Source organism: Gopherus evgoodei, chromosome 1, assembly GCF_007399415.2.
Source record: "Gopherus evgoodei ecotype Sinaloan lineage chromosome 1, rGopEvg1_v1.p, whole genome shotgun sequence".
Lineage (NCBI taxonomy): Eukaryota > Metazoa > Chordata > Testudines > Testudinidae > Gopherus > Gopherus evgoodei.
In genome coordinates this window covers 207319449-207343422 of record NC_044322.1, presented here as the reverse complement: position 1 = coordinate 207343422, position 23974 = coordinate 207319449, and the positions used below count along the sequence as shown (strand labels likewise).

The following is a 23974-nucleotide window of genomic DNA, read 5'->3' as shown; positions in this document are numbered from 1 at the left end:
ACCTCTTTGGCATGTATGAAAATTACAGCATTTCCCCTCAAATTTACAGCACTTAGTTTTTGAGTAGGGAGTGATTGTTCTGGGAATTATAGGCCAGATTTTCAAAAGCGCTCAGCTCTCGTTTAGGCAATAAGTGGCCAAATTTGCAAGAGAGACCATCATGTTGAACGCTGCACTCTGTTGAATATCTGGCCATGCATTGGGATTTGCTCTGTTCTGTGTTCTTTTGAAAATGTAGTTCTTACTCAGGTGCCTAAATGGGAGCTGAGCTCTTTTGAAAATCTCCTCCCAATTGTTGGTGCTGAACACTTGGTAATCTGGACCTGAGCTCATTGGAAAATGTGATCCTCTGATCATAGTAATTAGAAACAGCAAAATCATTTCTCATTTAGGCTGCAAGCAACTCAGGACAGGGACCATGTCTCCTTTGTGAGCTCCCGGGCACACTCAAATAAATAATAACAATAATATTAGCTCAGCCACGCCATCTTCCCTGCAGCCGCTGCAAGATTATACCCTACAGAATGGACTTATTTTCTCATGCTTTGTCCAATTTAGTTTTAAATATCTGAAGCAATAAGGCTTCCCTGACTGCCCTTGGGATACTAGTCCGCAGTTTAATACCTCTCTCTGTCAAGGAGGTCTGTCTTCTGTTTAACCTAGATTTTTGCTTTCTTAATTTCATCCTATTACTCCTAGTTACACCTGTGTATCACACTAAATTCCTCTCCCTACTTGTTGTTTGTAGCCTTCAAATGTCTGTAAACATTAGCATGTCCCCTCTAAGTCCTTTCTCAGCCAAGTTATACATATTTAACATTTGTAAGCTTTCCATATGTGCTGGTCCCCCTCCAGCCCCTTGATAATTTTGAGTCACACGCTTCTGAACTCCCTCCAATTTGCCAATAGTTCTCTGGTAACAAGGCACCCTGACTGGAGTGCCTCATACCAGGTGTGCTAGATATTCTGTGGCAATCATTATGGGTGGAATAAAAAAGAAGCAAAAAAAGCTGAAAGTGAATCTGCCTCTTGGTCTCTTCTCTGAGAGTGTCGCTTGAGGATGGTATTTCAGGACTAGCCTTAGGTGTGGAAATGAGTGCATGTGTCCCCCTCAGAAGCAGTTCTCTGCTTTCAAGTGTGAGAGAGATGGAGGGAGATAGAGAGGCTTAAGCTCCCCAAAGGCTATGTCTGTACTAGACATTTTCCTTTAAACTTCTCTCTGTTGCTCCCACTGGTGCAGGTCAACCTCTGGTAGCGATGATGGGAGCTCTGTTGTGGACAAGAAGCTCATGTTTTCACCAGCGCATAATCTCTGCACTCATTCCTGCTCTTGCCAATGCAACAGTGGGAAATGTAAAGGATAAAGGGCCTGGAGATTGTGATGGGGCAAGGCCAGATGGCTACAGTAAAGTACTGAGGAACAGGTATGTTAGCCCCAGGCTAAACAAATCCCTAGGACCCTGGTAACCAAATGGCAGTTGCTCCAGGTTAATCAAGACACCTGGAGCCAATTAAGATCTTTCTAGAAGGCAGTGGAGATAGCTACATTGATTGGGCCACCTGAAGCCCATCAAGGGCTGTCTGGAACTAGTTAAAAGCCTCCCAGTTAAGCCTTGGCTACATTGGTGCTTTACAGCACTGCAACTTTCTTGCCTGGGGTGTGAAAAAAACACTCCCCTGAGTGCTGCAAGATACAGTGCTGTAAAGTGCCAGTGTAAACAGTGCTGGGAGCAAGAGGTGCAAGGAGCTGAGAGTGTGCTGCTGGAGGACTGAGGAGTACAAGCATTATCAGACACCAGGAGAAAGGTCCTGTGTTGAGGATAAAGAAGGTGTTTGGAGGAGGCCATGGAGAAGTAGCCCAGGGAGTTGTAGCTGTCATGCAACTGTTACAGGAGGTACTATAGACAGCTGCAATCCACAGGGCCCTGAGCTGGAACCTGGAGTAGAGGGCGGGCCTGGGTCCTCCCCTCCCCCAAACCTCTGAACTTCTGTTCAGACACAGGAGTAGTTGACCCAGACTGTGGGTTCCACCAGAGGGGAAGATCACTGAGGTGAGCAAATCCGCCAATAAGCGCAGGACCCACCAAGGTAGAGGAGGAACTTTGTCACAGTCTGTAATAACATAAGGTTGCTAGCACATCAGGGAGATATCTGTCTCTGGTTGCAATGCAATAAACAAGTATATGCATTTGGGATGGGGCCTACTTCCTATTTGTAGCTAAGCCCCACCCCTCAGATCTTGCTTGCAGGCCACTGAATGCAAATCAGTCAGTGGCTAGATGGATATATTTTGGAGGGAGAATGGTAATGATGAGGTGCATGGGGTGTCATTCTATGCACACTGTTGGTTTCAGGAAGGAGGATCCAGCAGTGCCCTTTCACATTTTCATATGCCACCCAAAGGGTACAGAATAGGGTTTTCATTCTCCCTGGTGCCCCTCCCTATCTTTTCTAGGGGAGTGGACTGATTCTTCAGGTTTGAGATTTCTCTTTCACTTCCCTATCAGAGCAGAAGGTACCAGCTACAATGTGAGTTAGCTACAGTCTCCAAAACAGAAATGGCTCTCACAAGAACTGAATGGTGTACCTCCAAGAATTCTGAAGGAACCCTTTCTCACAATTCTAAAATGAGAGCACATCTTTCACTGAGTGGCAACATATTTAAAACTGTTATTTTACACTTTATATGTTTGCACATAATTCATAATTAACCCGAGGAACTCACTGCCATAAGATTTCACAGAGACCAGGAGTTTAAAAGGATTTTTAAAAACTGTGAGATATTTATGTGGATAATAAGTACTTACACTGTTTCATTAGATAGAATAACACTTATGAGGAATGTAAATCCTTGCAGTTCAGAGGATAAATCAACTGCTAACTGCTGGGGCTAGATTAATAGATTTTATGGCCAGAAGGGACCATTAGATCATCTAGATGATGAAGATAAACAAACATCTCCTATGGGCAGGTAATTCTATATTTGTCCATTTGGGAGGTTCTTACACTGTTCTGTGCAGCACCTGGCACTTATCACAATTGGATGCCGGATACTGGATTCTACTGGATCCAGGGTTGCAACTGCTGTTTCTATTCAGATTTGCCAATCCAGAGTTTGTGGTGTTTGGATCCAGGGATTTGGTTCCTCCAACACTTATAAAACACAGGTCTACACAGATGGACTACATACCATTATGCACTTGGCAGTCCACTGCCAGCTGGTGTCAATTGTCAGCCTCTTAAAAAAAAAAAAACTAACTACACCCTCTGCCTTTGTTAATGAAGATTCTTCATTCGTTGAGTCTCTTAATTTTCTTGCACATTTCCATTAATCTGGCCCTTTCTCAACCCACAGAGGTTACATGTGACTTCCTGCTACTTGATCCTCAGGTCTTTCTGGTTCAATAAAACCGACTACTAACACATTGGGCAGACAGCCCGTGTCAGGCAGAACCGTGCTGCATATCAGGGCATAGATTGGATAAGAATACCTTATGACAATGTGGTACGGTATCCTGCCTCTGGTGTCAGTAAGTGATGTTTCAGAGGAAGGTTGGAACCACCATATAATTTACTTGGGCTATTGTGCAATGCTACACCGTTATGTGTGAGAGTGAATTCCTTCCTAAACCTCTTTCTCTTCCCTAAATATAGAGTAAATCAAGTAAACCCCAAAGGTTTAATTACTTGTATGTTAGCCTGAGTTTATAGTCCCCTTCCCTTTGCAAACCACTGTGGGAAAGCACTGGTTGCAATGCTGCGACTGTTTATTCCACCCTCAATTAGTTAATTTCTGATTCTGTCCCTTGCCATGCTGACATTCTTCTTGACTGGTCCCTCCAGGTTCATTTTGGGTGGGCAGGTGGAAGGGTAGAGGACTTTGAAGTTTCCTCTTTCAAGTCCCACTCTCTCTTGTTTCGTTCTTTCTTGCATTCGCCCTGTCTCATCATCACTCTGTTTCTTTCCTTCTCACTCTGCCTCTTTCAACATTCTCCTTTGCATTACTAATCTGTGGCTTTATTTCCCCAGTAGCTGCACTGTCTGCCTTGATGCTTCTCGCCAGTTCTTGCCGATCATCCTCCCTCCTGTGATGTAGCACTGTCTTTCCCCATCTGCCTGATTGTCTTTCTGCTTTTTATCTGGGTATAGCAGCTCCAGATGCTGTAATGCTCTGATACAGAGTGGAACGTTTCAGATTGCCTCTGCGGGCTGGATAATTACCAGACACAGAGCAGTCACATGGGCCTTCCAGCCAGATTGATCACTCTTCCTCTCCCCCCTGCCATAAGAGGAGGTGGTGTCTCAGAAATGCATTTCTTCTTTTAAAAAAGTCTGGAGGAAAAGTTTGGAAGCATTCAGGGTGGCAACCTCTTGGTGCTCTCTGATTATGTGACAAATGCCTCGACTTTGGAAAACCTGTACTAAAGAATAAGGAAGATGGGGCAATTTGTCTTTCTGCTTGTCCATCAGTCTGTGGTTGTTCTGGGGCTCCTTTTCCTAAATAAGTGCTTCTCCTGGACAAAAATTAAACTCTGACATTCTTTGGCAGCAGTCTGGCGGCCTCAAATGCTTTCAGACTTTTTTTGCTCAATTTCTAAGTACTGTTGCCTTTCAATGAGATTTAGGCTCCTAAGTGACTTACGGGCTTTTGAAAATGTTCACTTTTATCCTCATTAAAGATATAGGTGAAGGACCCTTCATTCTGACAAAGTGCAATCAAGTGATGAACTAATGCATCTCACTCCCAACCTGCAGCACACCCTGCTATTCCCATCCTGGGCTCCTGGCACAGCTCTGCCAGTTCGTCTCACTCCTGACCTGCGGCCCCAATCCAGGGCTTCCCCTTCTGAAAGAGTAGCAGCGCTGGCTACATGGAGGGAAATTGCAGGCAGGTTGAGTGAAGAGTATGTTCTTGATTGGGCACTTAATTAAGTCTGTGTGATTGATAGCTGATTAGCATCCTCCAATCATTCTGGATCAAAATCAGAGCCAGTTTTCTGGCTGGAAATTGATGAGTTCTCAAGTGACCCAAAAGAGAGGAAGGAATTGATAGTCTGCTTCCACAGAGAGCTCATCATTCCTGCTTTCTGCCTTTTCTGCGAGCAAGATCCTGACTCAAGCTATCAAGGCACTTGGCAGCTCTGTAAACAACAGCCAGGTTGAGATTATGCAAGGCAGCAGCAGTCCATCCTGTGGAGCCACAGAGATAGTGACTCAGGCTGTGGCAGCAGGGGTACATGCTGCATTACAAAGGAGAACAAAACAGAGGCTCTGTTCCCTGAATGGGATGTCCTGAGGAGGCTGATGGGATCTCACTGCCTTTCCCCTGTGTGGTGGGTTAAGGGGTAGAGATCCTGCCTATGCAAATCCTGGATCGCTCAGATAGGCCCTGGTCTGAAATCTGATCTATGCACAAACGTTGTACCACTCTAACTATACCAGTATGGTGACAGCAGTACAACCCTTGATACAGGCCCAGTTATATTGGTATAAAGGCGGTTATACCGGGATAGTAGTTCTCATACAGGAAGGGTAATAATCTGTATCTACATGCTGATATAACTACATTCACACTAGGGGTTGGGCTGGTGTAACTATTCTTGGGTAAAGAAATCACACCCCCTAACCAAAATAGTTATACTGGAACAAACTCTGTATGTAGACCAGGTTTGTCAGTGAGAGGCACTGGGGTGATGTTTTACAGAGCACTGACTCCTGGCTGGAGAACTGAATTCCCTGGCATGTTACTATTGGGGTATATCGCATGTGCCAGGCTACTAGTCGGTTCCTTGAATAAAGACAGCACAACACTGGTAGCCACACTCACTCAGTCTTGCCAACTCCAAATGCTCAAAAATCATGAGTCCGGCTCACCAAAAATCATGAGATTATGTAAAAAATAATAGATTGGGTGTTCTTTTTATTTTCCTTCTGCTTTTTGAGACTTCAGGGTGCACTGAGGTCACATTTTAAAGCTTTATCAACAGCCATCTTTTTCTTTAAGAATGAAGGCTGAAATAATCACATATTCACTTGACTCCAGGAGCTGGGGTTTTAAGGAAAGCCACAATTATCATGAGACTCATGACTAACACATGAGAATTGGCAGCACTGTTATTATTATCGCTTTAGCTAAAAAGATGCGGAGTTACACTAAATGAAATGAACAAGACTCCGGAGAGCTTATCAGCCCTGTGGAATCCCATTACAAGGGAATTGTCCACAATCATAACAAAAGTGAGAAGAGCCCTAGGAAGCAACAAGCAGGTCTGAGAGCAAAGAGACAAAATAATAGTACCCGACAGAAAGTGAGTGCTGGATGGATTCTACTTCTTTCCGCTTCTGCCAGCTTCCCAGTGTAGGGCCATGTTTAAATGCAAACTTTCTAAATCAACAGAAAAATAATTAATAATAAAATCCCAAAGTGATTGTAATAGCCTGGTGGTAAAGAGAGCTTGGAACTGTACTTAAGCCCTGATTCAGCAATGTGCTTAACTTTTAAGTTAAAGGGACTTAAGCACTTGCTTAGAATGTAAGTGTCACGGAGTCACCAGGCGATGCTCTGGAACTGCTCCCCACCAAGCCAGTCAGGACTTTGGGGAGCCTCCTCTCCCTTGGAGCAGACTTGTTCAGGGCAAGAAGCTCACACGGCTTCACCTCCTGGGTCTCTCCTTGGAGCATTCAGCATCCTCTGCCCCTCCGTGTGCTTCCCACAGTGAGCCCGCCTCAGTGGGGTCCTGGGGAAGCCACAGGGTCCTGCACCCCCACTTCGCAGTCAGATGTGACTCTCAGCCAGCCAGTAAAACAGAGGTTTATTCGATGACAGGAACAGGGTCTAAAACAGAGCTTGTAGGTACAGAGAACCGGACCCGTCACCCGGGTCCATTCTGGAGGGCAGTGACCCAGACCCCCATGTCTGCCCTCAGCCAGCTCCAGACTAACAACCCCCCCCAGCCCCTCCACTCTGCTCAGCTCCTTTCCTGGGACACGAGGTCACCTGATCTCTTTGTCTCCAACACCTTCAGCTGGCACCTTTGCAGGGGAGGGGCCCAGGCCATCAGTTGCTAGGAGACAAAGGGTCAGGCATTTAGGTGCACTGGCCCTTTGCTCTGCCAGATACTTAAGAACTGCCATGGGGACACTGAGGCACCAACAGAGTATTCAGAGAAAACATTAAGAACATTCCTAGTTCATCACAGTAAGTTAAGCACATGCTTAAGTGCTTTGTTGGTTCGAGGCCTTGATGACAGTTAATGAGTGTCAGTGATAGGATACCCCAGCCCTTTAAAAAAGTTGTGTCTTAAGGTATGTCTGCGCTACCCGGATCGGTGGGTAGCGATCAATGTATTGGGATCGATTTATCGCATGTAGTGTAGATGTGATAAATCAATCCCGGATCGCTCTCCCGTCGACTGCTGAACTCCAGTAGTGCGAGAGGCAGAAGCAAAGTCGACGGGGGAAGCCATGGCATCGATCCAGCACCGCGAGGATGTGAAGTACGTAATTTTAGTTCGATCTAAGATACGTTGACTTCAGCTATGCTACGCTATTCTCGTAGCTGAAGTTGTGTGTCTTATATTGATTTTCCCATCTACCCCCCCACCAGTGTAGACCAGGCCTTAATGAGGGTGTATTCAACTTCAACTGCGTGCAGCACCTTCTGCTGGGCCACTCTGGGATTACAGTAACTGCAAATTGCTCATAGCCGGCAATTCTGCATTAATCTCTTTGACACCTACTTCCTGCTGGGAGGGATTGGGACTGGAGTAGCTGTGAGCTTTGCACCAGCCAGTGCTCTTACCCCATTGCTTACAGTGACTCCTCCTGGCAGAGACTGGGGCTGGAGTAGCTATGTGTTTCCTACAACCAACCTGGTACAGTTTGAGCATTCCCTACAGTACCTTCTGCTGGGAGAGGTTAGGACTAGAATGTTGTGCAGCATGTTCACAGCTCTTTCTTCATGAGTATATAATGGAATAAAAAACAAAGGTGAATGCAAACTAAGGTGGTTCATTCTTGCCACTCTTCTCTGTTAACTGTTGCTGTACTTGAGTCAATGATTACTAGGGTGACCAGATGGCAAATGTGAAAAATCGAGATGGGGTGGAGGGTGCGAGGAGAAAATAGGTGCCTATATAAGAAAAAAAACAAATATTAGGACTGTCCCTATAAAATCAGTAACATCGGGTCACCCTAATGCTTACCAGGCAGGGAAGAGCTGAGCAGAACGGGAAGACAAGACAAAACAAACTTAGTGTGATGTGCTCTGGGATTTTCTTCACAGGGCCTCTGGCACTATTGTATCTAACAATCACACTGTCCATCCAGGATCACACTTTGCATCACATTGGAGAATTTTCTGGCCCATTCGGTGCACGTGTCCAGGAGTCAGTGTTTTGCATTGAATAAGAAGCATTTGATTCCATTTTCTTTTCTGTCTTGCCATGTTACTGGGGTAGAGGGCAGCAGGGGAAGTTAGCTAAATCCTGCAGACACACATGATTACAGAAAGCTCCTCGTTCCTTGCAGGAGCACGGCTCTTATGAGAAGGCAAGCTTTATGTGGACGTTTCAGCCACGGCAGGCTTTGATGCTGTCGAAAGAAGGCAGATGGCATTTCTGATATAAGAATGCAGTAGGCTGGATTTGAAATGTTTAATTTTACCTTCTGCCTCTATTTATTTTCTGCAGGGAGCTGAGTTTTGTTGTGTTCCATGGAGGTAGTGTTATAACAGGATAATGAAGTAAAGGGGAGCATCGGAGGTCATGTCACTCACACTTATCTCTACAAAGTATGTTGAGATCAGTGGATGGAAAATGTCAGCTAAGGCCACAAGAATTTTTCTTACAACTGAAGCAAGAGCTGTGGTTTCATGGTAAACCAACACTGTATTTCATTTAAACACACAGGTCCCAGTCCTGCAGTCTTGACACAGGCAAAACTCCATTTGAAGTCAGTGAGTTTTGCCAGTGTGCGAACTACAGGATTTGGCTGGTCAGAGTTCATTTATTTTATTTTAGATTTAAAATAATAAAATGATCTTATTCAAAGCTCTAGACATCCTACCACATCATTGGTCGTACAATAAAATCCCAGCACCATCAAATAATCATTTCAATAGAAACTCAGCCAGTCACGCACAAAGATTCCTTTCTTACCCTCCATTGTTGTGGGATGTGTACCCTCTGCCCTCTCCAAAAACTCTTATACATTTATGCTGAATAATGGCCTCTACAGGCAGTAGAAAAAAGTGCTTCAGCCACCCTCTTTATAGTCTAAACCAGTGGTTCTCAAACTTTTTTTTTTTCACAGACCACTTGAAAATTGCTGAGGGTCTTGGCGGACCACTTAATGATTTTTCCAAAGGTTGTTTGTACCGTTAGCTAACTATTGTAAAGTACTTTGGATAAAAGCACTCTATAAAAAAAGCTTAATAATAATTAACTATTTTTTGTTCTACAAATAAAAGCACACAACTCATATTTTAATATCAGTAGTCTTACTTTTCTAATGTGATGGATGTGCCCTCTCCCCCTTGCTGTGGCAGCACCCAAGATGGGGCTGGGAAGGAGGGGGGGTCTCTCCCCAGCAGCCGCAGCTGTGGAGCTGGGGGAAGTCACCTCTTTCTCTGGCTGCCGCAGCCCTGCAAGTCCCAAATTCTCCCCACCCCCTCTTCTCACCCCACTTCCCCCTCCTACCTACCCCTTATTCCCCCCAAGGCCACCACCTCACCTTACATGTGCTCTTCTCCAGGGTCCAGGCACCTAATTAGTGGAGCCATGCCTGCGTGGCTCCACTGATTAGGTGGGTTCTTCATTCTTTCGTGTGCAGCCACCCAGGCACAAACCTTAGAGGGAACTATTCACAGACCACCTGAATGAAGCTCACGGACCACAGTTTGAGAATCTCTGGTCTTAACCCACAATTGCTTAGCCTCACTGTTCGCATACAAGAGAGGAAGCACTCACAGATATAGTCCCCAAAATGGCTCCACCTTGCCCACCACACAGTCATAAAGTTTAAGGCCAAAAGGGAATACCCAGATCATCTTCTCTGACCACCATGACCACCCAGCCCCTGCCTCTAAACCCAGCAATTAGACCAAAGCATTACAGCCAACAGAAGACTAGACTATTATGTGCCATGGGCAGAGAATTGGAGGGACTGAGGTGCACCAGTGTTCAAATCCCCCACAGGCAAATGATTACATGAGATATACCCAGACAATCCTGGGTATATCTGGGTAACCCTTACCCATACACTGCAGAGGAAAGTGAATTCCCCCCCACCAAGGTCCCTGCCAATCCAGTGTAGGGGGAAATTCCTCCTGTCTCCATATAGGGTGATCAGTTAGACCCTACGGATGTGAGCAAGAACCAGCCAGCTAAGCCCTGAGAGAGAGAATGCTTGGTGCCATCTCAGAGCCCTGCCCAGCTTCCCAGCTCTAGCTATGGCCATCTTCCAGGAAATGGGAGGTGAGCGCTTTACTGCTGTTCTCTCTGTGGCTGATGATGAATTGGGTCTTGATAGCCTGTCACTGGTTTCCATCGAAATAACACTTCTTGACAGCGCACCCGTCTGTTTGCTGGAAGTTGGGGAGGGGGATCTGGGGACAAGAGTTGTGGGAGCGACAGAAAGAACATAAACTGCTACAAGTGTTTCAGCAACATGCTGGGAAATGAATACGCTGCATGCAGTCATCTCTACGGGAGGAGAGGCAGCGTGGAGAAATGCTGAGGGAAAATGATAGGGCTGGAGCGAGAAAAAGGAGAAGGGTTGAGGGAAGGAAATGCAACCTATGTGATTATAATTCACCATCTGAGGAGACTCCCAGTGATTCATAGCTAGACCTCAGGGATCCGTCAGCTTCTAATCAGACCCTTATGCTCCATTCAGCAGGGGAGGGGGCTGTGTCTGCCAGTGTGAGGACACAGCAGCGATGCACCCCCTTGTGAGATCTTTTAAGGCTCACATTTCCTTTTGTTATTAGAGGAAGGCCCAAACTGGAATGCCTAAGACGTTGAGAGGTTCAGATAAAATGGGAGTCCGATCTGAACCCCACCCTTATGCTGGGTCTAAATCAAACTCTGATTGAGGGGGTCTTGCAAAGTCGCCTCTGGTTTGCCTGTTCTGTTAATTACATAGATGAGTTGGGGAGGAAGGAAGAGCAGCAGCAGGAGCTGCTGCTGCCACAGAATTAGTTCCAAATCCAGCTGTGATTTGGGATACAGGGGTTCTCAAAAACTCTCCTCTGCATGCTGCAGAAAGTACACACCCACCCACCCCGCGCTTGCCTTGCTGGTGCTGAAAACCAGAAGCAATAAAATGAAATAGAAATGGGTGAGCACCAGGGAGCAACAGAAGGAAATGAAAGACCCAGTTTTGTGGGGACCCCAGAAATGAAAGTGCTCAAACAGGAAGCAAGGTAAGAAATAAACTGATTTTGGATTGAAAAGCAGCTCTCATTTGATGGAACAGTCTAGATTTTCAAGGGACTGTCCCACATCATTCTTGTGGGTAATTCAGATGTCATTCAGGCAGAGGCATGGTGAACTCATGAATTGTTTCAGACGGGCATGCTGTTAGGGTGACCAGATGTCCCGATTTTATAGGGACAGTCCCGATATTTGGGGCTTTTTCTTATATAGGCTCCCATTATTCCCCACCCCCGTCCCGATTTTTCACACCTGCTGTCTGGTCACCCTACATGCTGTGGTCTATTTTGTTCAGTTCATTCAGGTTCTTGTGCTGCTCTCTTGAGCACATGGCTGGGGTGGCTGTGTGATTTGGGCTGGAGCATACTGGCGTGGTGATGTGACTTCATCACCTGGGGATTCAGTAACAGTGTCACGATAGGACATTGTGACACTTTTTCTCCCCCTGAGCAATAGATCCTGAAATGTGGGGGCCTTAATCTAGTGAGTGTTTCTTACAAATTTTGCGTTCCTAATGAGCACCGTATTATGGAACTGGTACAGATGGTGCAGATAAGTATCTGAAGTAAATAACTAATGAGCGCATCATCCTCTTGAAACAGGGAGGTGAGTGGCATCTGTAGGTGAGCATGAGCAAGAGGTAGCATTAGAAATACACTGTGTTTTCCACATACAGTGGCATGTTCAATGCAGTTTCCCTAAATACCCTTCCTGCAGGCAATTACCTTAGATGATAACATTCTGCACTTACTGTGTGGATAACAATCCTAGCTGAAGGCCTCAGAGCACTTAAAAACACTAATGAGTATATTGCCACTTCCTATGAAGTCATTCTCTCCATTTTACAAATGGGAAACTGAGGCACAGAGAGGCAAAAGGACTATCTGTGTAACCTGTAAAGTTCTAGCTCCTGCGCCATTTCTCTAATCACTAGGCTAGTTACTGCATGGATATTAAATACCATGTAAGTACTGAAATTACATCTGTGGCAGGTTTAAAATTTGATCCAATAGCTAAGCATCTTATTATATGCCTGCCAGCCTCCAGTGAATTTGCTTTTATGTGGTCTGGGTGGCTTAGGGCGATTGGTTGTAGGACATAGAGATATTCTATTCTAGGTCTTTGGTTTAAATTTGATCTAAGGTTGATATTAAACAAAAGTCATTGCCATTTAATGGCTCTGTGATTGCCTACATAGTAATGGGGAAGAAACAGTTTCCAAGGAACCACCACCAGTATTGATTGGCTTCTTGTTGGCAGCATGAGCAGTGGCCAAGGACTGAATAGGCTAGTTGCAGCCCAACTTTACAGGCCCGTGGCTTGTTACAGATCATTATTGACATGTGCTCTGGTGTTGTGTAGAGGATTCATTTTCCAAGCCTGCACCCAAGAATGTTTTGGGAAAGAAAAACCAAAAAAGATGTATTGCAAATAATGAATGTGATGGGTTGGACCCCCCCCTTCTAGGGTGCCACTGAGTCTGCCTGCCCCACCAGCCTGGGTCCCCCACACTCTGTGCTACGTCAGGCTCTCAAGCCCCTGTCCAGCACACGCACAGGTAGGGACAACCCAGCTGTAGAATCACACAGAGTCTGTTATCAGACCAGAGGATTCAGGGTGCCTGGGGCAAAGAAATTTTGTGGGCCCCTTCCATAAAAAAAAGTTGCAATACTATAGAATAATATATTCTCATGGGGGCCCCTGTGGGGCCCGGGGCCTGGGGCAAATTGCCCCACTTCCACACACCCCCGGGCAGCCCTGGGGAGGGCTCAGCTAGGGGAATGCCCAGCTCTCCTGTGTACACACTCTCTGGAGTGTAAACCTAAAATTATATTTTCTCATGCTGTATAGAGATCTATATAGCGTAAGCTCATAAAAATCGCCCCCTCCCTCAAAGTGGAGGGAGATATCACAGCTCTTTTCTTCCCTCCCCCATTAGTTCCTTTATTGCTTTAGGTGCTTTCAGCAGTTTTCCTTTTTGGGCAGGGAGGAAATGCAGAAGAGCTCTGATTGACTTACTTCCCAGCCTTAATTAGGATTTACATAAGGCGGGAATCCTTTAGAAAAATACCAGCCATGTCCAAGGTGGTACTCTGTACCAGGTGACATCATCACATGATCCTGCAGGGTCAAAGCAACATCCCAGGAAGCCTCTCAGGAAGGTGGGAGATAAAGTTCTATTGTCCCTCTTACATGGCCCATTGAGGCTGACTGACTACTGTGTGGTGGGCATTCCCCCAAATACACACACAGTTGTAATTGTTATATAGTCAATATTCCTAACTTCAGATACAGCAATGATACATGCATACAGATTGGATAATCACATTCAGCAAATCATAACCTTTCCAAAGATACCTTACATGACCCATCTTGCATAAAATATATCTTAGTTATGCCACATTCATATTATAACAATATTTCTATGATGACTATGGGGTGTAGCATCACAATCAGTGTGTGTTAATTTAAGGGGACAATAATGATTTCAATAAATCTAATCAGAAACCTTCAAATGTAATTGTCATAATGCTCACTGATTATCAGACATTAACAGTTGTTTAATATCTAATGCAGGGGTAGGCCACCTTTCCAAAATGGTGTGCCGAGTCTTCATTTATTCACTCTGATTTAAGGTTTCGCGTGCCAGTAATACATTTTAATGTTTTTAGAATGTGTCTTTCTATAAGTCTATAATATATAACTAAATTATTGTTGTATGTATAGTAAATAAGGTTTTTAAAACGTTTAAGAAGCTTCATTTAAAATTAAATTAAACTGCAGAGCCCCCCAGACCAGTGGCCAGGACCCAGGCAGTGTGAGTGACACTGAAAATCAGCTCGCCTGCCACCTTCGGCACACGTGCCATAGGTTGCCTACCCCTGATCTAATGGATGCCACACAGCAATTACTGTTCAAATATTAATTAATATACCAGTTAATATTCTATTAGTATTGAATTAACACTTCTGACACTGAGCATCATCACATAAATCCTTATTAATGTGTACTCAATAAAGTTGGATGATCCATATGGAAGATAGGTACATGTGTGTACGTGTATACATGCACCAAGATGCCTAACCTACTTTGATATATGTTCAGAGAGAACCAGGACTTGGAATTTCCACATTGGTACATGGATTTTCTCTGACAGTTTTAGAGGAACAGGAGCGAGAGTAGCTCAAATCCATTTCACTTACTCATCCAATTTCTCTCTCTCTCTTTGTTTGTTTTCATTTTGTTGGCACTGCCCATTACAAGGGAGCCTGCAAGGTTATTAGAATCTAGCAAGTGACCTGCCTTGACCACTGGGCTCTACTGATGATCTGACCCCTGGGTGTCAGCAGTGTAGGATAGGCTATGACATACACATTTTAATTTCCCAGGGGCAGCATTTCTTATGGCAGCTGGCAGGTTTGTTCTGTTCTTCCTTAACACGTGGTTGGACCTAGCCATCTAGCTGCCCTTGCTTGGCTGAAGATGTTTGTCTTCAGTGACAGGCAAAAGCCACCGTGCATTCTGTGCTCACCTGGGACCGAGCCTGTACTCCCCTGGAATGGATTTATGGAACATACTCACTCCTCCCTCACTGCTGCTCAGTCTTCTGCCACTAAGCTGGGGTGTCCCGTGGTGATGGAATGGCTGCTGTGGCAATTAAAGGGCAGTATACATGTCATTCCAGTGGAAGCAAGCCTTGGCAGATAAAGCTAAACATTGAGGTAGCAGTGAACATCCTACACAAGTGAAGTTAAGAGGCATTAGGGTAGCAAGGATGGCCTCATGATTAAAGCTTAGCCCTGGAAGTTAGGAGACTTAGGTTTTAGTCCTGGCTTGGCTACTGATCTGCAGTTTGATGCTGGAGAAGTCACCTAGGGCCAGATTTAGGGAAAATGACTTTGGTGCTGCAATGCTGAGTGTCAGGGCACCAGACTTGGAGGAACCTAGAAAATCACACTATAATCCACAAAGCTGAGTTAGGTGCATTAGGTCCTTATAAAGTGATGGGAGAGCCTAAAAATACAGTCCACAAAATCCAACATGCTAGGTGGGGAGCTGCCTAAGCTAGCCAATGGGAGATGTCGACTAGAAGAGTTTGTCCTAGGTCCTACCCCTCTCCAGGGGGTAGGTACATATGTTCAGGTTGCAGAAGCACCTATCTCTACTATCGACCCCTGAACAGGAACCAACTCTGCAGTCAGGTGACTTAAGCACCTAAACTGTTCTTGCAGGAATGAGTTTAGGTGCCTGCCTTGCTCCACACATAATGGCCAGTGGTAGTGCTGGTGCCCACTTCATAACTTGTATCTCAGTGAGTTGAGCACACAAATGGGATGTGAGGGACCCAGGGTTAATTCCCCCCTCTTCCAAAGGGGGAGAAAGGATTTGCACAAGGCTCTCCCACCTCTCAGAGCTCTGAGATATTCAGATGTAGAGCTCCCTCAGTCTCTCCTGTTGAAGCTGTTTCCCTGTGGATAATTAATGAAAGAGCAACTGGCAGGTCGCCAGGCTACAGAGTCATTCTCTCTCACACTTCCTGGCCCAGTGGCTATTTAAGCCTCTGACCATATTTAGGGGATTGAGGCCTTCATGCGATTTCAGCAACTGAATGCCTATCTTCCTTCAGTTCATGAATTGTTCTGATGGAGGCAACAGTGTGTGTGTCCCAGGATCTAAAACTTAGGCACCCAGGGAATTTTAACAGTGCAAAGTTAATTTAGATGCCTGCGGGGTTAAGCAGCAGCTAAGCGGGAATTTCATGAATCATAGTGGTGCCACACACAGGGAGTTAGGTGTCTAACTCTGGAGTTTAGGTGCCTACATCGCATTGTAGATTGCACCCGTGGTGCCTAATGATGCAGCTAGGAACAGAGGGATTTTCAAAAGCACTTAAGTGCCGTAGGCATCCAACTCCCATTGTCTTCAATGTCAGCATTCACCTACACAGGTGCTTTTGAAAATTCCATTAGGTGCCCATCTGCAGCTCTAGGCACTGAATTAGGCAAATCTGGCCCTTAGCCTCTCTGTGGTAATAATACTGATTTATTGCACCACTGGATGGGAAGGGTGACTTTCATGAATGTGAGTGCAGTATTCTGAGATGGTCGGGTGGAAGGCATTAGAGATGGGCAGAAGGTCACCAATAGTGTGATGTGTTATCAGCCCTCCATCTCAGCACCTTCCTCAGATGGTTGCTTTCTGCTCCTGTCACCAGGACTGCAGTCTGAGGTGGCACCATTCATTGACATTGCATGTCTCAAAGCCACCTGATCCACTGCCCACCTAACTAAACGCAAATGATCCCAGAGTGATTCCTCTCCCCGGCCCTCTTTCTTAGTAAAGAGGCAGATTTTAAAACAAAAACAATCCCAGCTCAGACTTGGGCGAGTGAAGCCTCACTGGCCTCTCTTAGCTGGAAGTCAGTTACACAGGCTGAAATCTATGGGCTGCACCCTGCAGGCAAATGTTAGTCAAGCTCCTACCTTGACCAGCGCCTGTTTATCACCACACAGCATGGCATTCCTACTGCCCAGATCCGACCCCAGAACAACTCAGAAAGCTTCTGTGGGCATGTTTGCTAGAGAGGAATGCTGTATACGGGTGGAGTCACATAGCTGTGGACTGTTGCCTCAGCAAAATCTGAATGAACCGCATTCAAATGTAGGAACTTGGAAAATGTTTGACCCTTCCTAAGAGGCTATTTGAAAACCTACTGTCAAATATCCTTTTTGTTGTTCGGCAACAATCTTTATCTTCTATTGTTCTCTCTTCAGTGCAACATTTGTGTGAATAGTGCTGATGAGAAGTGCTGGCCTCTTTGAATTCCCACAGACGGAGTGGAGCCACGAGAGGTGGTGGTCTAACAGCCTCAGAGATTTTACTCCTTTATATGTCCACAGAACAGGCACAGCCTGGGTAGCTTGAGGGCAAGCGTCCACCCTCTGTTCCATCCATGTGTGTGTCAGCCCCATAGGCGAGGGAACTAGGGGTGTGGGGAGTGCCGCAGCACCCCCAAGATTTTGTGCGGGGTCCCGGCTGCCGCCAGACCCACACTCGGGGTTCCGTTCCCATACCTGAGCTGTCAGAGTGCCTCCATTCCCTACCACTATACTATTAAGGAACCTGTGCAAGTTACATGTGTCACAGTTCAGCCTCTTGCATATTTTGTTTTCCCTCAGAGTTAGCACGATATGCTTGCCGTAGGGTATTGGAAATGCTTGTGGGAAGCCCTGCTATTGTGGGCAAGTAAGAAATACTATGAGAATAGTGGCTTCTCTTGCAAGGCAAATCTGAACAAACCTGGCCAGTGATCTCCTCACTGCCAAACTTTCTTCTACTGCCCTGCAATGCAGGCTGGGTCATTCAGGCTGACTGAGTGGGTGCCACAAAGAATGTGCCGAGAATTGCCCTGTGCAATGTGGGGGCGGGGAACTGGGAGAGGTGGGCACTAGTGCCTAGAGGTTTCCTGTTAAATTCGGGGACAGTGAAACCTACCAGATGGCTTATACAGGGTCTAGATGGAGAGGCCACGACTGTCCTTTCACTATTTGTTGTTCTTTAAGAGCTTTATTTGCCACGTATATGGAAAGTGGAAGTGTCTTACAGCTATAAACCTGCTCTCTCTGACATGCAAGTTGCCTGGTGATTTTGGAAAGAGGACTTTTCCTCTCAAAACCTGAAGTGGTAGCTCAGTCCTGGACCCGCACGTGAGGCCCCGGCTGCAGGACCCACACCTGGGGCTCTATTCTTGGCCCCACACTCAGGGCTCTGTTCTTGGCCCTGTATGTGGGGTCCCGGCTGCAAGACCTGCACCTGGGGCTTTACTCCTGCCCCCAGCTATGGTCTCAGCCTCAGCCCCTTTACTCCTGTCTGCATCCCACCCCCATCTTTGAGCCAGCTCTGGGGGTTGGGGGGGCCACAGGGGTAAGGGGAGGTGCAAGGTAAAACATTTGGGGACCACTGGCTTGTAGCACCCCCTCTATAAAACTTGTTCCATTGCCACTGCTCAGCCCTGCCCTGGAGGGGACCCCTGTGAGGAAAGAATGGGGGAGTTCAGTCTCATCAATACATGCCCCCTGTCTGTCTCTTTCCTATGGTCAGTGCTCAGAGGGTTGAGATGGATATTTGTACAGAGCCAGTACCTCAGCTAAAGCTGGGTTTGACTGTGATGGCTCCTCTACCGTCTATAAAATAATTAAATCACTGTAATGTAGCTGCAAGGGCTGTCAATCCATCCTCTCGCCTCCAGCCCCTGCTGCTATTGGCAGCTGGGACTAGGGCCATGATGGGTGGTAAGCCAATATTGTCGCTCCTCTGTGTACCATACCCCCCTGCCCTCCACCCTTCCATGCCGTGTGGCATTATAAGGACACACAGCAATTGTCATGGGGGGTGGAAGGGTGTGACAGTGACGTCCCTGCAGGCTCTCTTGATCATTGGTGTAGAACACATGCACACACCCATGGCATATATAGCTGCAAGAAGGGGACATCTAGTTTTCCAAGCCTTTCCATCAGGGTGGTGTGAGGGAGCAGAATACAACACTGGGGGCACAAAAGTTGGGAGATGGAGGACGTAGATCACATGATGCAGCAGCTGTTCGCTACACAACAAACCCAATTCTCATTTCTGACCTATCACCACCCCCAGGCTGGCAGGGGGCTGGGAATATTGAGTCTTTTGTGTACTCAGTCATTGGGGGGAGGGGGCTCATGTGAAAGAGAGCTCAAAAATCTTCATCTCTGTCTGCCTGTAAGGGAGTGGACTCAGCCCTGCGGCCCCTCCTGCTGGTCATCCATGGGAATTAGCTCTTCTAGCATCCTGGAGCACCCCCTGCAGGCCGGTGATTCACTTTACCTCACTCTGACTGTCCCTCCCAGGACCTCAGTGTCCCTTACTCCAGGTTGCTGCCCCCCTGGCAGTATCCCCACACTCTGGGTCTCCCCACCCAGGGGAACCCCCACCCACTATCCCCACTTTGTCTCAGTCTTGGCTACTGCCAGACATCACTTAGCCCCGTTCACTAGGGCAGACTGCAGTATATCAGCCACTCATCACAGGCAATGGGGTTTGGACCTGCTGCCTCTGCCTACCTGTGGGCTGCACCTTTGCAACCTCAGTACCCAGTTGGCCTTACCCTAGGCCTGCAGTCTGTGGGGTTTCCAGGCCAGAGCTCCCCAGCTCCTCTCACCTTCCCCCAGCCCTGCTCCACCTTAGGCACCCAGGTGTGCTCCCTAGCAGCCAGGCCCTTCTCCCTCTAAAATCAGAGAGAGAGTATTTGCTCCTGGCTTTCCTGGCCTTTATAGGGCCAGCTGGGTCTGTTTAGGGCATGGCCACAGCTGAGGCTGTTTTCCCCCAATCAGCCCAGCTTTCCCCTGCCACAGCTCTCTTGAAGGGCTGTTTTAAGCCCTTCCAGGCAGGAGAGGGTGACCACCCTGCTACACTGCTCTATACCGTTGACAGGATCAAAGGGAAGCGGGAGGTCAGGATGCAAGCCCTAGAGCCCTCAGAATGCCCCTTGGCGTGTGAAAAGTCCCTATGAAGGGAGAGAGATAGCAGGGCCCAGGCAACTCATGCCTCCTCTCATCTCCTTTGAGCTGCCCTGATCATTTCATATTTGTAAAGCACTTTAGTAATGTGGCTGATGTAATAAGTGGTGTCAATGCTGATGATGTGTGATTGTTGGCAGGCCTGGAGCATGTTGCAGAATGCCATGGGATGCCGGAAAAAGGTAGGAGCCAAAGTGGAGTCTGAGCTGATACCCCAATCTCTGTTCTCACCCTCCACAGATGTTATGTAGAAGACCGAAGCTCCAAAGTGGCCTGGTTAAACCGTTCTGGCATCATTTTTGCTGGACAGGATAAGTGGTCCCTGGACCCTCGGGTAGAACTGGAAAAACGAACCCCTCTGGAATACAGCCTCCGAATCCAGAAAGTGGATGTCTATGATGAGGGGTCCTATACATGCTCAGTGCAGACACAGCATCACCCCAGGACTTCCCAGGTTTATTTGATTGTGCAAGGTAAGAAACAAGAACTGGGAGTGAGCAAAGGTGGAGGTGCGGGTGATTTCTTTCTGGGGAATCTGTGTTGTAAATAACTGGAGGAGAGTGTACAGACACCACTGACCCAGTAAACTGTGGAACAAGCAATATAGGCTGTGTGTGGGCAGTTCCGTTAGTTCACACCACATCTCTAGTGTCATCTTCCACTGTGATACATGTGACCTAACGCTGCCTTGCTTACAAAGGTCTGACACAGCAGAGAATGCTGACGACACTAGAGCAGTTCCACTGCACTCTAGGGCTGGCCCCGGCTGTACTGACATCGAGGCAAATACATTTGTTTTTATACCACTCACCAGAGAGACAATATACTGGCTACCTCATCTCTTCTCTGCCTCTTTCCACAGGTCATCTTCATCATTTTACCTTCCCCATGTCACCTTTCATCTCTTGTCCCTCACTCTCTCCTGCCTTCCCCTTTCCATTCCACTCTGCACAAGGGTGGAGAATTTGTGTTTTGATCAATACCTTGTACTTTGGGGATTGACCCTTAGAGGGTTGTGGCTAGATATCTCCTCCTGATAGTGGACAGACCTTCCAGAGTCACAGCCCCCGTGAAACATGGTGTCTGATGTGACTGCCAATCCACTTGAAGGCCACCTCTTCTCACTTCTGTTTCTGAGCTTCCAGTCTACTAATTCTCCATGTAAGGGTCACAAAGAACTAGAATCCTGGCTTCCCAAATCAGTATTACACATGCATATAAATTCTCTTAAATATATATATATATATATATATATATATATACACACACACACACACGGTTAGGCATGGCTTAATTACATATTACAGACATGTTCAGATTTTGTATTATCATTCAGACTGCAGTTGGTTATTTCTTCAAATTTACTAGTAACCCAAAAGGCTGTGGATTTTTTTTTATTCAAAACAAGAAGTTTCTGAAAAGCTCCAGCCTCTCTTTCTGTGGTGGTACTTGGCAGATGCAGTGCTAATGAGGACATAGAACACGTACCTGCAGTGTATGGTTTGTATGTGTATTCATAGGTGATATTGTACAGGGGAATTGTGTGAGTCAAATAGTTTGTCACACACACACACACACACACACACACACACACACACACACACACACACACACAGAGTTTCAAGACTTTTGTAACTGTTTATTGGAAGACAATGAGTGCAAAGTGCAAGTTGCAAATTCAAGATGTACCTGGATCATCACTCTCTGTAACTGCTGGGGTAGGGCAAAACTAACCAGCTATAGGGTTTTTTATTATTATGATTGCTGGTGAAATCAAATAACAAGCAATTTCCATTTACCTATGAAGAAAAATACGGGCACAAATGAATTTTAGAGCCAGGAACATGTATTTTTAATTTTGATCAGAGATGGGTGCATAGAACAAAGCTGAGATCCAGAATCCTGTTTCTCCTTGAGTTTGTCTGTACTCAGTTCTAATGCCACCTAAATGCATGATTCAGGCCTGGTACAAGTTGACAATGCAGCCATGCATGTTTATTATTGGCAACTCTTGCAGTTTGATCACAAGTCTCATGATGTGTGTCACATACTGTGGTAAAGTTGAGACCATTGACGCATTGTGTCATACCAGCTGTGTAACCTTGGGTGCCTTAAGTGCTCTGCTGTTGTAGCTCACAGCCTGGACATCAATAGCCAGCAGACAAGCATGCCATACCCTGAATGTCTGTGCACTTTGCTGCTCTGGTTCAGCATTTTGATTCCAGCAGCCGGCTTGTTACACCCCCAGCCACACTCTGGCCTCCACCAGCCTGAGTTACATCTGCAAGATGACCCCAACAATCCCCAGTCCTGAATTTTACCAAAACCATGTGTTCTGCAATGTCCAGCCCTTTCCTGTACCATCTAGGGGAATAATAGGGTTTATTTGCTCCTCTGCTGACCCAGCTGCAGCAGTGTGTCAGGGAGAGAGAGGTAGCTTCTCAGGTAGGCATGTCCCAAGTCATTTAGAGTTTCATAACTTAGAACCAACACCACTCAGTCAGCCAGCACTGATCTCAGAGCATCCGACACATTCCTTAAACAGCCAGCACAGATCATGGCATGACAGAGTGCTTAATCAGATGCCTGCCATGCTGGCTTTTGTTTCCAGATTGACTTAAGGCATAGTCTCATATAGAAAATACTACAATAGTCTACTATTGGGGTGACAAAGGGACGAGGGTAGAGAGGTCTGAGGTATCTCTGAGAAAGGGTCATGACCTGCTGGCCAGATGGAGATGCGAGATGTGCGGGGGGGGAAGCTCTTCTAGGCACTGCTGCCATGCAAATATCTTATAGCACCTGGAACTTTTGACACCTCCACCACCTGATCTGCCAACTCTGCTGACAAACAGTAGGCGCACACTGACAATCAGATGGGCTGATATAATCCTTGCTATGTCCTCTATCTGCTTCTTCCAGCCTACCCATATTGTCTCTAGCTCATCTGATCTGAGCCTCAACAACTCTGTCTCATCCAGGCCCAGTGGAGAAAGAGAAGTGAGTGTCATCAGCCTATTTGAAACACTTTACACTGTCTCAGATCAGCTGCACTTTGTATCTCTTATTTAAGACATTTCTGTTGACATGGAAGGCACATCGTAAAGAGCAGTTACCTCTTAGAGACAGTATTCAGTGTCTTGTAGCCATGTCAGTCCCAGGATATTAGCAATATAAAGTGAGTGAAGTAATATCTTTTATTGGATCAATTTCTCTCTCACACCAAGAGAAGTTGGTCCAATAAAAGATATTACCTCACCCACCTTGTCTCAGAGATAGTGACTGCACAGTTCAGAATGTCATCTTGGATTGCAGCTCTTTTAGGGCTAAATTCTACAGTCCTCATTCTGTCATTATGTTAATGGAGACATTTCCATAATCCTTATTTGTTGCACCAGGCTTGCATACACACAGACATTACATTCATTAGTAGGACTCAAACTTAAGACCTTCAGCCCTAAAAATACAAGCAACTGTGACTTGAGTACAGAAGAACATACATACAATCCAATACTTCTGTTAGTCTATAAGGTGCCACAGAACTCTTTGTTGCTTTTTATAAGGACATATGTACCTCATGTTCATCCTGGGTCAGATCAATAGTCCATTTAGCCCAGTATCCTGTCTTCTGACAGTGGCCCATGCCAGGTGCTTCAAAGAGAATGAATAAAACAGGCAATTATTGAGTGATCCATTCCATTGTCCATACCCAGCATCTGGAAAACAGAAGTTACAGACACTTAGAGCATGGTGTCGTATCCCTGATCATCCTGGCTAATAGCCATTGATGGACCTATCCTCCATGAACTTATCTAGTTCTTTTATGCACCCTGTTTTAATCTTGGTCTTCACAACCTCCCCTGGCAACACGTTCCACAGGTTGACTGTACGTTGTGTGAGGAAGTACCCCCTTTTGTTTGTTTTAAACCTGTTGTCTATTAATTTCATTGGTTGAATCCAAGTTCTTGTGTTATATGAAGGAGTAAATAA

General features: G+C 46.2%; 1 protein-coding gene across 7 annotated transcripts in view; it reads left to right on the top strand.

The window, feature by feature from the left end:
• The window catches only part of LSAMP (limbic system associated membrane protein), a 1474250-nt gene that overhangs the window by 1174290 nt on the left and 275986 nt on the right, over positions 1 to 23974 (top strand). For all 7 annotated transcript variants that reach the window (XM_030533410.1, XM_030533393.1, XM_030533387.1 and 4 more), the window contains one exon: positions 20225 to 20457. In XM_030533410.1, the coding sequence (XP_030389270.1) occupies positions 20225 to 20457 (233 nt within the window). The remainder of the gene's footprint in view (positions 1 to 20224; positions 20458 to 23974) is intronic.